The 15,138-nt window shown below is 37.1% G+C and overlaps 1 protein-coding gene across 1 annotated transcript in view; it reads left to right on the top strand.

The window, feature by feature from the left end:
- Nucleotides 1-466: 466 nt before the first annotated feature.
- ENTHD1 (ENTH domain containing 1) overlaps nucleotides 467-15,138 on the top strand; it is a gene marked incomplete at both ends in the record, with an annotated part of 92,924 nt that continues 78,252 nt past the window's right edge. The window contains 1 exon segment of the mRNA XM_079714370.1: nucleotides 467-815. Within this exon segment, the coding sequence (XP_079570496.1) occupies nucleotides 467-815 (349 nt within the window).

The raw sequence follows: 15,138 nt of genomic DNA, 5'->3' as shown, positions 1-15,138 counted from the left end.
GTAACTTGTCCACTGTCCATGTAATGCTTTATAATAATTTTATTTCTGGCCAAAGAGGTTCAGTGATACTTTCAATGGAAACTTTTAGGTCTAGAAAGACCACCTATATTTCTTTAAATAACATAGGCCAATCCCTTGTGAGAGATTTTCCCATATCAATCCTAGGAACATGTATATGGTACCCTCAATTCTGGCTGATGTAAGTGAGGCACTGATTTGGAAACTAAAGCTAGCTTTTTCAGACTGAATTGGTCTTCTGAGGACATTTAAAAAATATTTAACTTACGTATTGTTTGTGTCTTCCTTTGCAGGAAATTGATACCTTGTCAAGGTGGAGATTAATCATTTGTATTTGGGAGCAGCAGACCTGGGGATCAACTACCTCTCAAAGGTTTTATAAACCAATCACATAAACTCCTAGTCCATTGCTCTCAACTCCCATTTCACCTTCAAATTTGTCTTACCTATGGCATTCAGGAGGCAAATAAAAAACTTTGTGAAAAATTACTCAGATGCGGAAATAAAAGTCAGGGAAGCAACTTCTAATGACCCTTGGGGTCCTTCTAGTTCTCTGATGTTAGATATCAGTGAACTGACTTACAACACAGTTTCTCTCTCAGAGATTATGCGTATGTTATGGCAGAGACTCAAAGACCATGGGAAGAACTGGCGCCATGTGTATAAATCCCTTACCCTAATGGATTATCTCATCAAGAATGGATCAAAGAAAGTTATTCAGCATTGCAGAGAGGGGTTCCGTAACCTTCAAACACTAAAAGATTTTCAACACATAGATGAAGCTGGAAAAGATCAAGGTACCAGTTGAAGAAGTTTATACATTGTGCCAGTAAAGATTAAGAGTTTGGGAGGGGATCATTTTAAAGCAGGAGCTGGGGGAAAGTTGTTCTTAAATGTACTAGCTGCCTTTCCTCTGGGACAGTTATGGTTTTCAGTTTAATCCTTTGTGTTGACTCTTGAGTGCCTTAGAGAACAATATTTTGTTTTTCAAAAGGATGTGTGAAACTAACACACTTAGGTATCTGATAAAATCATGTCTTATAGACAATGACCATATAAGAGAGATCGTATGGTATTTGTCTTTCTCTGTCTGACTTATTTCACTTAGCATAATGCCCTGGAGGTCCATCCATGTTGTTGCACAAGGCAAGATTTCATTCTTTCGGACCTCGAGGGCATTATGCAAAGTGAAATAAGTCAGAGAAAGGCAAATACTGTATGATTTCTCTTATATGTGGAGTTAAAAAAAAAAGCTCATAGAACAGATTAGTGGTTGTCAGAGGTGGAGGTTTGGGCGGGGAGAAATGGGTGAACTGATTTTGTTTTTGTTTTAGTCTAAATAAATTGAATTTAAAAAGTGAAAAAAAATAAAACAAATACACCAAAAACGTTAAAAAGTTGGACTTGAGGTCCTGCTTAATTTAAATATGGCAAAATGAATAATTTTCCATGAACAAACTTCATGATTGAAGTCAATATGTCCTTGGAGTTAATATGTTATTTTGGGGAGCTAATCCAACCTTTTACCCCCAGTACCATTTTGTAAAGATCAGTATATCATACTAAGATATATATCTCTTTTATAAGTTAAAAGCTTCGGAGTTTGTCATCAAATAGTGTTGTCATTCAACCTGGGGTTGAATCCTGACTCTGCTACTGCCTAGCTGTGCATCCTCAGGCAATTTACTAGATTACTTGAGGCCTCAGTTTAGCTCTCTGTAAATTGGGATAATAACAGTATCTGTCTCAGAGGATGGTTGTGAGGAGTGCAAATATGTTTGCCTATTTTTCCCCAAAAGATGTCAGCTCCATGAGGGCAGGGACTTTGTCTACCTTGCCCATTGCTGGGTCTTGGCAGGAGAGGAGCCATCGACATTTGTTGAGTGAGAGAATAAATGAAAGAAAGAGAGTGAATATACAAAATGGTCCAATTTTGTTTAAAAAATTATGTTTATGTATATAAGAGTTCACCAAGTGGTACTGGTAGTATTAGAGATGATTTTTATTTCATTTTATATAAACGTGTATATTTTAAAACACATTTTATAATTAGACCAAATGAAACCAAGGTGGCAATGTGAAAAAAAAAGAACAAAATGAATAAAATAGGAGGCATGGTAATTTGATATAATAATGTCACTGTAATTATAATTAGACTGGAATTTAGTCATAAATGTAAGAAAGTGTTTCCAAAGACTATGGAATCTTCAAAAACTACGAAGGAAGTAGTTTTATGAATACGGAAATTTAGGTCATAAAGTAATTTTGTCGGGAGTGGAAGAGGAGAAGTAGGGAAAGGCTGTACAGGATACTGAACTGAGAAGATTCAGTAGTGCCTGATATTCTGCAATGGTAAAAGAATCAGCACTTCCTCCCCATCTAACGTAAAATTATTTTTGTTAAAGTGAATAGCCTTATGAATCATGAGAAGAGGATAAAATTCAGTGCAATCTCTGTGTTAAGTATACATTTTTTAAAAAGTCTTTTTTAGAGCAGTTTTAGGTTTACAGAAAAATTATGCAGAAAGTACAGAGTTCCTACATACCCTTCCCCACCCACACATGGTTTCTCCTATTAACATCTTGCATTAGTGTGGTACATTTGTTACAATTAAACCAGTATTGATACATTATTATTAACTAAAGTCCTTAGTTTACACAAAGCGTGAACGCTTTGTGTTCTGCAGTTCTATGGGTCTTGAAAAATGCAGTGTTGTGTGTCTACCGTTCCAGTATCATGCAGAACAGTTTCACTGCCTTGAAAGTGCCCTGTGCCCCACCTATCCATCCTTTCTCCCCTGCCTTGAACCCTTGGCAACCACTGATCTTTTTATTGTTTTTATAGTTTTGCCTTTTCCAGACCGTTATATAGTTGGAATCATTCTGTACATAGCTTTTTCAGAACGGTTTCTTTCACTTAGCAATATGCATTTAAGATTCTTCCATAAGATTCTTTTTACAGCTCGAGAGCTCATTTCTTCTTTTTTTTCCTTCACTTAAAAAAAAAAAAAAAGCTTTATTGAGATGTAATTCATATATCATACAGTTCATCCATTTAAAGTGCACAATTCTATGGGTTTTTGGTGTATTATTAATTTTAAAAATTATGATAAAATAAATATAACATAAAATTTGCCATTTTAAGTGTACAGTTCAGTCACATTCATTACATTCACACTGTGGCACAACCATTACCACTGTTTATTTCCAAAACTTTTTCATCACCCCAAACAGGAGCTCTGTAACCATCAAGCAGTAACTCTGCAGCTTGATCTAATCTACTTCCTGTCTCTATAAATTTGCCTGTTCTGGGTACCAGATATAAGTGGCATCATGTAGTATTTGTCCTTTTGTGTCTGATTTATTTAACTTACCATAAAGTCCTCTAGGTTCAGCCATGTTAGAGGATGTATCAGAACTTCATTCTTTTTATAGCTGAATAACATTCCTTTGTATGTACTTACTACATTTTGTTTATTCTGTTGATGGGTTCTTGGGTTGGTTTCACCTTTTGGCTATTGTGAATAATGCTGAAGTGAACGTTAGTGTACAAGTATCAGTTTGAGTCCCTGCTTTCAGTTTCTTTGGGGGTATACTTAGGAGTGGAATTGCTGGGTCACATGTTAAGTCAATGTTTAGCTTTTTGAGGAACCACTAAACTGTTTTCCTTAGCAGCTGTACCATTTTACGTTCCCACCAGCAGTGTAGGAGGATTGCTGTTTCTCCACATCCTTGCTAATCCTGTTATTGTCCATCTTTTTTTTTAATTATTATTATAGCCATTTTACTAGATGTGAAGTAGTATCTTATTCTGGTTTTGATTTATGGTTCCCTACAGACTAGTTATGTTGAGCATCTTTTCATGACCTTGTTTGGCCATTTATATGTCTTCTTTGGAGAAATGTCTATTCAAATCCTTTGTCCATTTTTAACTGTTTTGGTTTTTTTTTTTTTTAATTTTAAAGTTCTTTATATATTCTGGATACAAGACCCTTATCAGATAGTTGATTTGCAGATATCTTCTCCCATTCTATATAGGTTGTCTTTTTACTTTCTTGATTAAATTTTGAAGAAGTCCATTTTGTCTGTTTTTCCTTTGTTTACTTGTGCTTTAAGTGTCATATGTAAGAACTCCTTGCCTAGTCTAAAGTCATAAGGATTTACACCTATGTTTTCTTCTAAGAGTTTTGTAGTTTTAGCTATTACATTTATCTTGGGTCCATTTTGAATTAATTTTTTCATATGGTGTAAGGTAGAGGTCCAACCTCATTCTTTTGCATGCAGATATCTAGTTGTTCCACTACTATTTGTTGAAAAATCTGTTCTTTCCCCGTTGAATTATATTGGCACCTTTACAGAAATCAACCATAGATATATGGGCTTAATTCTGTACTCTTAATTCATTCCATTGATGTATATGTCTAGTCTTATGCCTGTGCCACACTATTTTTATTATTGTAGCTTTGTAGTAAGTTTTGAAATAAAGGAAAGTGACTTTATTTGCAACTTCAGCTTTGTTCTTTTTCAATATTGTTTTGGCTGTTCTGGGTGCCTTGCATTTCCATATCAAGTTTAGCATCAGCTTATCAATTTCTGCCAAAAAGGCAGCTAGAATTTTTTCGAGATTGCATTGAATCTGTAGATCAATTTCAGGAATATTGCCATCTAAATAATATTATTTCCTCAAATCCGTGAACATAAGAAATCTTTCCTTTCATTTAGGTCATCTTTCTTAAGTGTTTTGTAGTATTCATTGTACAAGTTTTATACTTCTTTTGTTAAATTTATTCCTAAGTTATTTTTCTTTTTTTGGTACTACTATAAACAAAATTGTTTTCTTAATTTCATTTTCATATTTTTCATTGCTGATGTATAGAAATTCAACTGGTCATCTGATTTTTTTTTTTTTTTTTTTTTTTTTTTTTTTTTTGCGGTACGCGGGCCTCTCACTGTTGTGGCCTCTCCCGTTGCGGAGCACAGGCTCCAGACGCGCAGGCTCAGCGGCCATGGCTCACGGGCCTAGGCGCTCCGCGGCACGTGGGATCTTCCCAGACCGGGGCACAAACCTGTGTCCCCTGCATCGGCAGGCGGACTCTCAACCACTGCGCCACCAGGGAAGCCCAAGTCATCTGATTTTTATATATTGATCTTGTATTCTACTACTTTGCTATAATATTTTCTATAATAATTATTAGCTGTAATAGTTTTGTTTGTTTGTTTAGATTCCTTTGGATTTCCTACGTACAAGATTATGTCATCTGCAAATAGAGATACTTTTACTTCTTCCTTTCCAATCTGGATGAATATTATTTCTTTTTCTTGCTTAATTGTCCTGGCCAAAACCTCCTGTACAATGTTGAATAGAAGTGGTTAGAAGAGACATCCTTGTCTTGTTCCTGATCTTAAGAGCTTTCAGTCTTTCACCATTAAGTATGATGTCAGGGATGGGTTTTTCATAGACACCTTTTATCAGGTTGACAGAGTTGTCTCCTATTCCTAGTTTGCTGAGTGTCCTTATCACGATAGTGTGCTGACTTTTTGTCAGATGCCTTTTCTGCATCTGTTGTTGTTATGTGTTTTTCCCCATTTATTCTATTGGCGTATTACATTGATCTTCATAGGTGAACCAACCTTGCATTCTTAGCATAAATTCCACTTGGCCATGGTGTATATCCATCCTCTCTTTTTTTATGTGTTATTTTAGGTCAGGTTTGAGGCTTAATGATGAAATTGGAGAACATCTTCTTGGGTTTTGAGCTTGCTATGCTTCTTAATCCAGAAATTGTAAAGACATCAACTTCTGTTAGGGTTAAATTTATTATTAAAATTAAATACTAATTAAAATTTTCCATGCCCAAGAGTTAGGTTGTAAAAAGGCATAATTTTTTGGATAATAGTGAATGAAATATAATCATTTTTGTACTTTACAGAACAGCTATTTTATCACTGTGCTGAGCAGAGCACTATTATAATTTCTTTTTAAGTAGAAAGAAAGGGTCAGCCCCTGCTTTAAAGAGTTTATGAGCTATTTTGAGCATGAAAATAGATAAGCATGCAATTATAAATATACAGAAAAGCCTATATATTCATTTATAACTTTTATATGTACAGGTATGGTATATATGGGTATGTTTGAATACACTGTCATAAAGGTCTTTCAGATTCCCTAATGGTTGAGCTTAGGATCAAAGAAGTACAACTATGCTGTGTTGGACTTTATAAATACTCTTGATGATTTGTTAGCATCAAGAGAGCAAAAAAAAAAAAAAATGCAAGTTAGAACTGAATTGTCAGCAGAAGCATAGTATAGTTGACCTTTGAATAATGTCGGGATTAGGGGTACTGACACCGCCCCCTCCCCCACAACGCACAGTGGAAAATCTTCATATAACTTTACAGTCCACAGTTCCACATCCTCAGATTCACCCAGGCACAAATTGTGTAGTACCGTAGTACATATTTATTGAAAAAAATCCACATATAAGTGAACCCGTGCAGTTCAAACCCATGTTGTTCAATGGTCAACTGTATATTCATTTGTTGATTATGGAAGGTATATTAGTTATTGATTGATAACATTGGTGCACACTATTAATTTAATATTAATTAATGAAAAACGATTCCATTGGGGAAAATATTACTCATTTTATTTTTATCTTTTATACACTTCTCTTTTTATGTTTGTTCCCTAATGAGTGTAACATATTAGAATAGTAACTCTTGACATAATTTAATTTATACATAAATAAATGTATATATATATTTGGGGGTGGATGCATGCACAAAAATTTGTTACTGATGGTGTGTGCAGTTGAAATAGTTCAAAACCACCGGTTCTCAGGACTTCCCTGGTGGTGCAGTGGTTAAGAGTCCACCTGCCAATGCAGGGGGCACGAGTTCAATCCCTGGTTTGGGAAGATCCCATATGTTGCGGAGCAGCTAATCCCGTGTGCCACAGCTACTGAGCCTGTGCTCTAGAGCCCATGAGCCACAACTACTGAGCCCACGCACCTAGAGCCCATGCTCCACAACAAGAGAAGCCACCGCTATGAGAAGCCTGCACAGCGCAAAGAAGAGTAGCCCCCGCTCACCACAACTAGAGAAAGCCCACGCACAGCAATGAAGACCCAAAGCCAAAAAATAAATTAATTAAATTAATTTTTTAAAAATTGTATTAAAAAAATCCCATTGGTTCTCGTGATAGGGTCAAGACTCTTAGTGTGTTCCCAATCTACCTTTCTACTCTTATTTCCTTAGTCTTCAATCTAGCACATTGCATCACCAAGCATTCTTTTTTTTTTTTTTTTTTTTGCGGTACACGGGCCTCTCACTGTTGTGGCCCCTCCTGTTGCGGAGCACAGGGCTCCGGACGCGCAGGCTCAGTGGCCATGGCTTGTGGGCCCAGCCGCTCCGTGGCATGTGGGAGCTTCCCAGACCGGGGCACGAACCCGTGTCCCCTGCATCGGCAGGCGGACTCTCAACCACTGCGCCACCAGGGAAGCCCAAGCATTCTTAATATATTATTTGCTTATACATCGCTGTGCTTCTATTTAAGATGTTTCTCCTTCCCTGTAATATTCTTTCCTTGCTACCTGCTTTCTTTTTTTTTCTTTAAATTAATTAATTTTATTTTATTTATTTTATTTTTGGCTGCATTGGGTCTTCGCTGCTGCAAGCGGGCTCCTCTCTGGTTGTGGCAAGCAGGGGCTACCCTTTGCCGTGGTGCGCGGGCTTCTCATTGCGGCGGCCTCTCCTGTTGGGAGCATGGGCTCTAGGCGCACGGGCTTCAGCAGCTGTGGCTCGCGGGCTCCAGAGCCCAGGCTCAGCAGTTGTGACGCACAGGCTCAGTTGCTCGGCGGCATGTGGGATCCTCCCGGACCAGGGCTCAAACCCGTGTCCCCTGCACTGACAGGCGAACTCCCAACCACTGTGCCACCAGGGAAGCCCAGCTACCTGCTTTCTGAATCCTATTTAGTCTTCAAATCCTAGCTCAGAGGCCTTTTCCTTTGTACCCCCAACTCTCTTCTTTTCTTCACTGGGCAGAATTAATTGCTGCAACATTTTATTCATAATATAAGAGTGGTATTTTTTACAGTGTATCTTATCTACTATATATATCTCTCCTTAGCTAAATTCTCAGGGTGTATACCATATGTTAATCATCTTTTTACCATCAGGCCTTGGCACATAATAGATAATCAGTAAATTTTTACTAATGGAAGTCATAAAAATAATAAGAGACTTGAACAAAGGAATGTGATCATTGAAAAACTACTCAGTATGAATGATTTTGTTCAGTCAAAGAAGAAAAAAAGCAGAGAGTGAAGTCTGTAATGGGAAATTAATCGAAGAGAAACTGTAGTGATCCAAGTAATCGACAGCTGGAGCCTACCCTAGAAACAGGTTATCAAGAAGAGATACAGAAAAGATGAAAGTAGAAAATATTATAGAAGAAAGTCTTTTTTTTCTCCATTGGTCTTTACACTTGCTGTTCCCTTTGCCTGGAGTCCCCAGATACCTGCAGTGCTTTCTGCATCCTCCGGATCTCTGCTCAAAAAGTCATCTTATTAGTGCGGCCTTCTAGATGTACCTTATTTATAAAAAAGCAGCCCCACCCGTTCTTTGTACTGATATGCCCTAGCCACCTTCTCTGTTTTCTTTCTCTTCATAGTATTTCTTATCTGACGTAGGGTATGATTTATTATTTGTTTATTGTCTATCTCCTTCTACCAGAAACTAAGTTTCATGAGTGCAGGAACATTTTATGTCTGCTTCGTCCATGCTCCATCTCCAACATTATAATAGCTCCTATCATATAGAACATGATCAATAATTAATAATAGTGATACTACAGGGGAAAAATTCAGAAAACAAGTCATAGTAGTTGGGAAACAGGAGAAATTTATTTTCAAATAGTACATTAGTTAACATTTTCAAATAATGTTCTCAATATGTTTTTCTTCAACTTCCAGACAGCTTCTCAGGTGAAGTAAATTTAAAGCAATGAATCTAATTATTAATCTCAAATTTACAATAAATACATGATTTTCCCTATGTTTTCAGACTTTTGGGACACTGTATTATACTTATTGTAGTTTTTTTAAAGGTTAACAGTTGGACACATTACTTTATATTTCGAGATATTTCACCTGAAATACTGGAGGTATATTTTGAGGTAAAGTTCTTTCTTTCCTGTATGGTATCTAGTTGTTTGAGCATTTTTAGATTTTAATAATAGAGCATTTCCATGTATGGTATCTCATTTGATCCTTACAACATCTTATAAGGAAAGTAGGATATGTCTTATCTTTCTTACAGAGATGATGAGTTAACACTCAGATTAAGTTTTTTAGGTAAGGTTGCACAGCTAATTAATGGCTGAACATGATTAAAACATATATATCCTAATACTGTTTAGTTCTGTTCTATTATTATGCTACACAGCCTCTCCTAATTTTTAAGGAGTTCTTAAAAATATCCTAACAAAGTTTCATTGAACTACCAGAATGAACTTAATTAAAATTGTCTGAAAAATACCTGGTTGAATGTTTCATACTACTAAACAATTTATTTAAACAAATTATAGTATTCTTTTTATAAAACCAATTCAGATTCTCAGAAATGCATATTTATAACTTTATGTACTGTTTTACTCTCAATTAGGTAAGTCATGAAATTGCGGTTAATTTCACTTAAATGGGCCATTTTACATTTATATAAAGTAAATATATATTATACACATATATTTAAACTAAAGGTAGATTTTTAAAAGGTACATTTTAAAAAACAAATTTTCAGTGTTGTTAAAAAGTTACGTTAAGCTATTTTACTAGAAGTAGCATGCCTTGATGACATTACTGCCATTTTAGTTTTCTGCTGTCATTATCAGTCATATAATTTAGGAAATTAGATAGTTCACATTTATGTTGATGGCTGATTTTGTATAGGCTGCTTCTCTGTGTGTCTTCCAAAACTCGAGGATGAACCCTTACCATTCACCTACACATTTGCTCATTGAAGTCGTAATGTCTTGGAGTAAGAACAAAGCCTTTTAAGCCATAGTTAAGAAATTAAAATGTGAAAGGTAAAATTTCTGGAATATGTAATACATTTGTTTATATTTACACTAGCTTATAAATCATTAAAATGAACTTTTTTTGAGAGGAAGTTTGTTTTTTGAGTTCAGGTACTCTTAGAAGGAGAGAAAATCTCAGGTATTTAGGCTTAGAGAAAGAGGAAGCCTGGGCAAGTAGGAGAAAAAAGGAATGATAGGGATTTTCTTTTCAAGGCGACTGGAATAAATTGAATAGAGACAAGATACCTGGAAAGAGAAAGTTCAAGAAAAAGAAAACATTTCAATGTAAAAAAATTATTTTAGATCTTGGTTAGCTGTGTTAAGGCTCTAAAAGTCAAAAAACTAAAATTTGGAGGCATTACTTCTCTTACGGAAGGGACTGGATGTGGGGAGTGGGAAGCAACAGTTCCTAAGCAGTGTGATGTAGTGACTGAGCACTGTGGAAAAAACTCTAGCTTCAAAGGGCACAGACTTAATTTTAATTTTTTTCTACAGCTGTCAGACAGCAGTAGTCAGAATTCTCTAACCATTGAACTCACCTGCTAGATGTTGGTGGCTTGACTAATTAATGCAGTGTAGGTGTGCTGATCTATCGAGAGGCAGGTTACTTAACACAGTGCTGCTGAGTTCATTTATAGCTTCCGTGAGCAAATGTGATTTCCTATAACAAACATTTTTGTAGTCTTGAGGAACAAATGAATTTCCTTTAACAACCGTATTATAGACTCTTGGGTCATCATAAGCCTGTTCTGTTATTGTTAAAAGTTATATTACTGTGAGTTTAAACAAAACCTTTATACCTAGTTGAATATTTTGGATCGTCTTTCGCTCCTTTTCAACAAATACAGTCATACTGATAATCATAGTAGCAAGAAGCAAATCATGAATTTATATAAAGTTAACTGTTCCCGTCCAGCCAGTCTTCCCACAGTGCTCTTTGTTTATTGTACTCATATGGACAGCAGACAGTAAACACAAAAGGGCCAGTAACCAGGTTAGGACTTCAGTGCTGTGTCAGCAGAATCATTCTCTTCTCAGGTTCTCATCAAATAAAATAGCTTGCATTTGTATAGTAAAGTCAGTCAAAGAAAATTAAAGTCTATATTTTGTTATTTTTATAGAACTAGAAAATCTCTGTTTTCTAGTTTATCAACTTTATGACTTTGGGAAAGTTTCTTACCCACCCTAAACTTTCTTTTCTCATCTGTAAAATGGACTTCATAAGCTCTGAGGGTGGTTGTGAGGATTAGAGATAATGTCTGAAAGTCAGGCCCATAGTAAGTCATAAGTCAATGTTAGGTAAAAATATTAGCCATTGACATATTTTTACTTTTATTATTTCCTGCATCGTATATTCACGTTCAAGTAAAGCTTCATGCAAAATGCACCAGAAGTGCTTTCCCACTGCCTGTGGAGTTCACCCATCCGTAGCACTTTGTCCACACGTCTGTGGTAGCACGCATGGCTCTGCTGTAATGACTTATTTTACCTCAGTCCCTTCACTGGACTGTGGGCGTTTGGAGGGCTGAGATTACTTTAGTTGTATCTCTGTTTCTTCACCTGGTTTGTGGAGGTGTCGAATAAATGTTTGCTGACTGAGTGGCCAGTGGGCTTTTGTAGGTTCTTCTGGTTTTCTACAGTGTTTCTAGGTATAGTTTTATTTTTATTTTTATTTATCCTGCTCAGTGTTTGGAGATCATTTTTGACGTGAGGATTCTATGGCTTTTCTGTAAAATCCCCAGCTCTTTCTGAATATTGCTTTTTTTGTGTCATTACTGTATTCTTCTTCTTTTGAAACTTCTTCTGAGTGACTACTGGGGTCTTGCAATCTGTCCCTTATGACTTTTAGTTAATCTTTTTAATCTTGTTGCCTCTCTGTGCTGTATTTTGGAAAAATTCCTTAGTACTATTCTTTGATTACCAATTCTCTCTTCAACTGTTAGATTTTGGAGTTTACCTTGGGTATTGAGGGTTTCTTCTTTTTAATCCCAGTGACTATAGCTTTCATTTCTAGGATTTTAAGTTGGCTCTTTTCATATCTATCTGTTCTTGTTTCATTTCTGCCTATTTTTGTTTTGTTTCATAATTTCATATTCCTTGTTGTGAATGTGATTCCTGTGTTAATCTTTATTTAGTATTTAAGTTCTGTCTTAATACTTATTTAAAACCTTTGTTATTAGATTTTTAAATCTTACAATAATATAGAATATTGATTTATAGAAGATCCTATAGAATCCTATAGAACATTGATTTCTTTTGGAGTGAATTTATGTTTTAATTGCTGCATTTATTGGCCATCTTAAGATTTTTAAAAATCTATTTTGGAATTTTAGTTTTCAGGCTTATTTTGGGTGAGAGGTTCTTCCCCAGCTAACCATGTTCACTTTTCCATTTATGCTGATTTTTCAGTTTCCACCTCCAGTACAGCATTATAAGGGTAGCTCAGGGGTCATGCCCTGTGATGATATGAGGGTGCCACAGATTCAGTTGCTGAGCCAGGGGGTGGCTTAGTTGAGTTCCAGGCCTTAGGGCTGCATTGTGTCCTTCTATTCCCACAGCTACAAATATGTTACAGCCCAGGAAGCAATTAGTGGCTGTTTTTTTTTTTTTTCCTTTTCCTTTTTCTTTTCTTTCCAGCCTTCTCTCACAAGCATGGATACCCCCTAACATCAAAGAGTGAGACCACCTCTGGTTCCCTAACACCTGAGGGGCTGAACTCCTGGCCGCCAGATCAAGAGCCCAGCAGCCCTGTGGCTTGAGCCCTGTTCAGTGCTTTTTCATTTCTCCGATATTTCTGGTTCTTGGAGGTTTTTATCTTGTTTTTCAGAACTAGTGATGTCTATTATTGCTGTGCATTTGGAACAGAGCAGAAGGGTACTTTGAAGCATGAACTTACTGTGCCAACTTGACTGAAGGTTTTTTATAAAAATAACTTGATCAGCTATACTGTTTGGGATACTTCTCCTCTTCCTCCACACTCCACCCCATCCCCACCCCTGAAGGCACTGTGGAGGGTAGATCGGAAAGGAACCTGCAGATAAATAAATGATTTAGAACATCACAGGCTTGAACTAAGGGAAGTGGAGAGGAAAGCATGGAATTAGAAGATGGTTAGTAGGTGCAGTCAACAGACATGGATTACTGAGTCTGGGGAGGTGAATGTTCATATTTCTGGCTTAGAATGGAAGTAAAACTCACTGAGAAAGGAATATAGGAAGAAGAGTAGATCTTGGCAAGTCAGTGGGTCAGGAAATGAGAGAGGAGTATTATGACGTTTTATAACAAGAAGCCCACTATGTGTTTTTTGGTTTTAAGTCTGGTACGTGTCTCTTGCTGATGCATCTCAGTGACCAATATCTTGGAATTTACCACATTTCCAAATCTCATTACATGACATTCAGTTGTGAATTTATATCGACTCCTCCCCTGCATTTAGGAAATTTTTCCTCAGCATATTATTTAACAAACATTTCTTAAGTCTCTCTTAAGTGAACAAGTACACTTCTGGCATTCGTGAATGTTACACTCTAATGGAGGAAAAAGACATTTATCACATAGGCAGTTACAAACTGTGGAAGCGCTCTGAAAGACAAGTGTAGGTGCTGTAAGAGTGTGTGAAAGCAGAGCCTGACCATCGAGGCCCTGATGTACATGTAGGGCGAGGCGGAAGAGGGGCTGTTATCTCTCAGTGGAAGGCTTTCCTGAAGAAGTGGAATCTGGGCTGTTCCCTCTGCCAGGTGCTCTCTGCCTGTATGTCTGCACAGCTGGCTTTTTCTTGCTATTTAAGACTCAGCTGATATGTTACTTCCTCAGTAAGACTTTCCTTGACTGCACCCTGAATTGATGTTAGCACGTCCCTCTGCTTTATTTCCTTTAGAGCATTAATTTTTATCTGAAATTATCTTCATTAGGGACCTTGTCTCTTTTTTCCTCACCTGTGCCCCCACTACTTAGAACATTTCCTGAAACTTAAGTGTTCAGGATTTGATTAAATGACTGTAAAAGTTAACATCCTTGGAACTGGTCTCTTGCATAGTTGATCCAGTGATTTCTATGTCCTTGTCCTTTCAGTTTGGGAGGATTGCTCAAATTGGCCTTTTCCTCATTCATTTTTCTATTTTGTTCATCCTCCCCTCACTCCATTGTGTCTTTCTAATGGGGGTTGCCAATGGTAGCGTTCCACCCTCTGGCCACGGTGATGAGTATATGACTTTCAAGCTGGGCCACTCAGTGTCATTCTCCTGGATGTTTCAGATTTGAATAAACGAAGAGGGGGACTTCTCAGGTGGAAGCGTGTGAGATGTGAATCTAGAGCTATCTGTGGTAATATCCACATCCAGATTGAAAAAGTCGACCTGCGAAAGGAGAAAATTAAGGCATTACACAGCGGGAAGCAGAGGTGGGAGGCGGAGGGTCCTGGTAGTTTTCCAGTCTCGGCGTCATTTGTATCTGAGGCCCAATTGCAGCCCCTGGTTTTCCCACGGCCCGTTCAAATTGAGTTTCTGTCACTTATAACCCAAACATTCCCAGTTAAACAGCATATAGCTTCATTTTTATTTTAACCTTCACCTCAACCAACAAGCTTTTCATCTTGATGTGTTTTACATAGTGTCTTTGGATATTGATCTCTTACACAGTTTAATTGCTTATTTCAGAGAATGTTTTCTCCCTCCCTCCCTCTCCTCTCTTTGTCTGTCTCCCTCTCCTTGCCTCCTTTTCTCCCTCTCCCCCTTCCCAGTTCCCTTCCCTAGCCCCCCTTTTTTCAAACACAAAGCAGTTGTTGCCTAAGTTTATTCTATTTTCAGTACTATTCTATTTTAGTACTATGTATTCATTCTTTTTTGAAACGTATTGGTAAGAAGTAAGTAGATGCCATCTTATTGCTATTGTTATTATATATCTCATCCCTGTTATTATTTATCTCAAGCAGGTTTATTGGGCTCTTAGATTTTTTTCACTTTCAACTTTGACGCTTTAAAACATCCAGGTTCCCGCTCTCCAGCATCTCGAGGGTGGTGGGAGGTGGCTAGGGCAGTGGGCAGCTTT

The sequence above is a fragment of the Hyperoodon ampullatus genome (assembly GCF_949752795.1).
Source record: "Hyperoodon ampullatus genome assembly, chromosome: 11".
NCBI classification, from domain to species: Eukaryota; Metazoa; Chordata; class Mammalia; order Artiodactyla; family Ziphiidae; genus Hyperoodon; species Hyperoodon ampullatus.
This window is presented reverse-complemented; position numbering and strand designations above follow the sequence as displayed.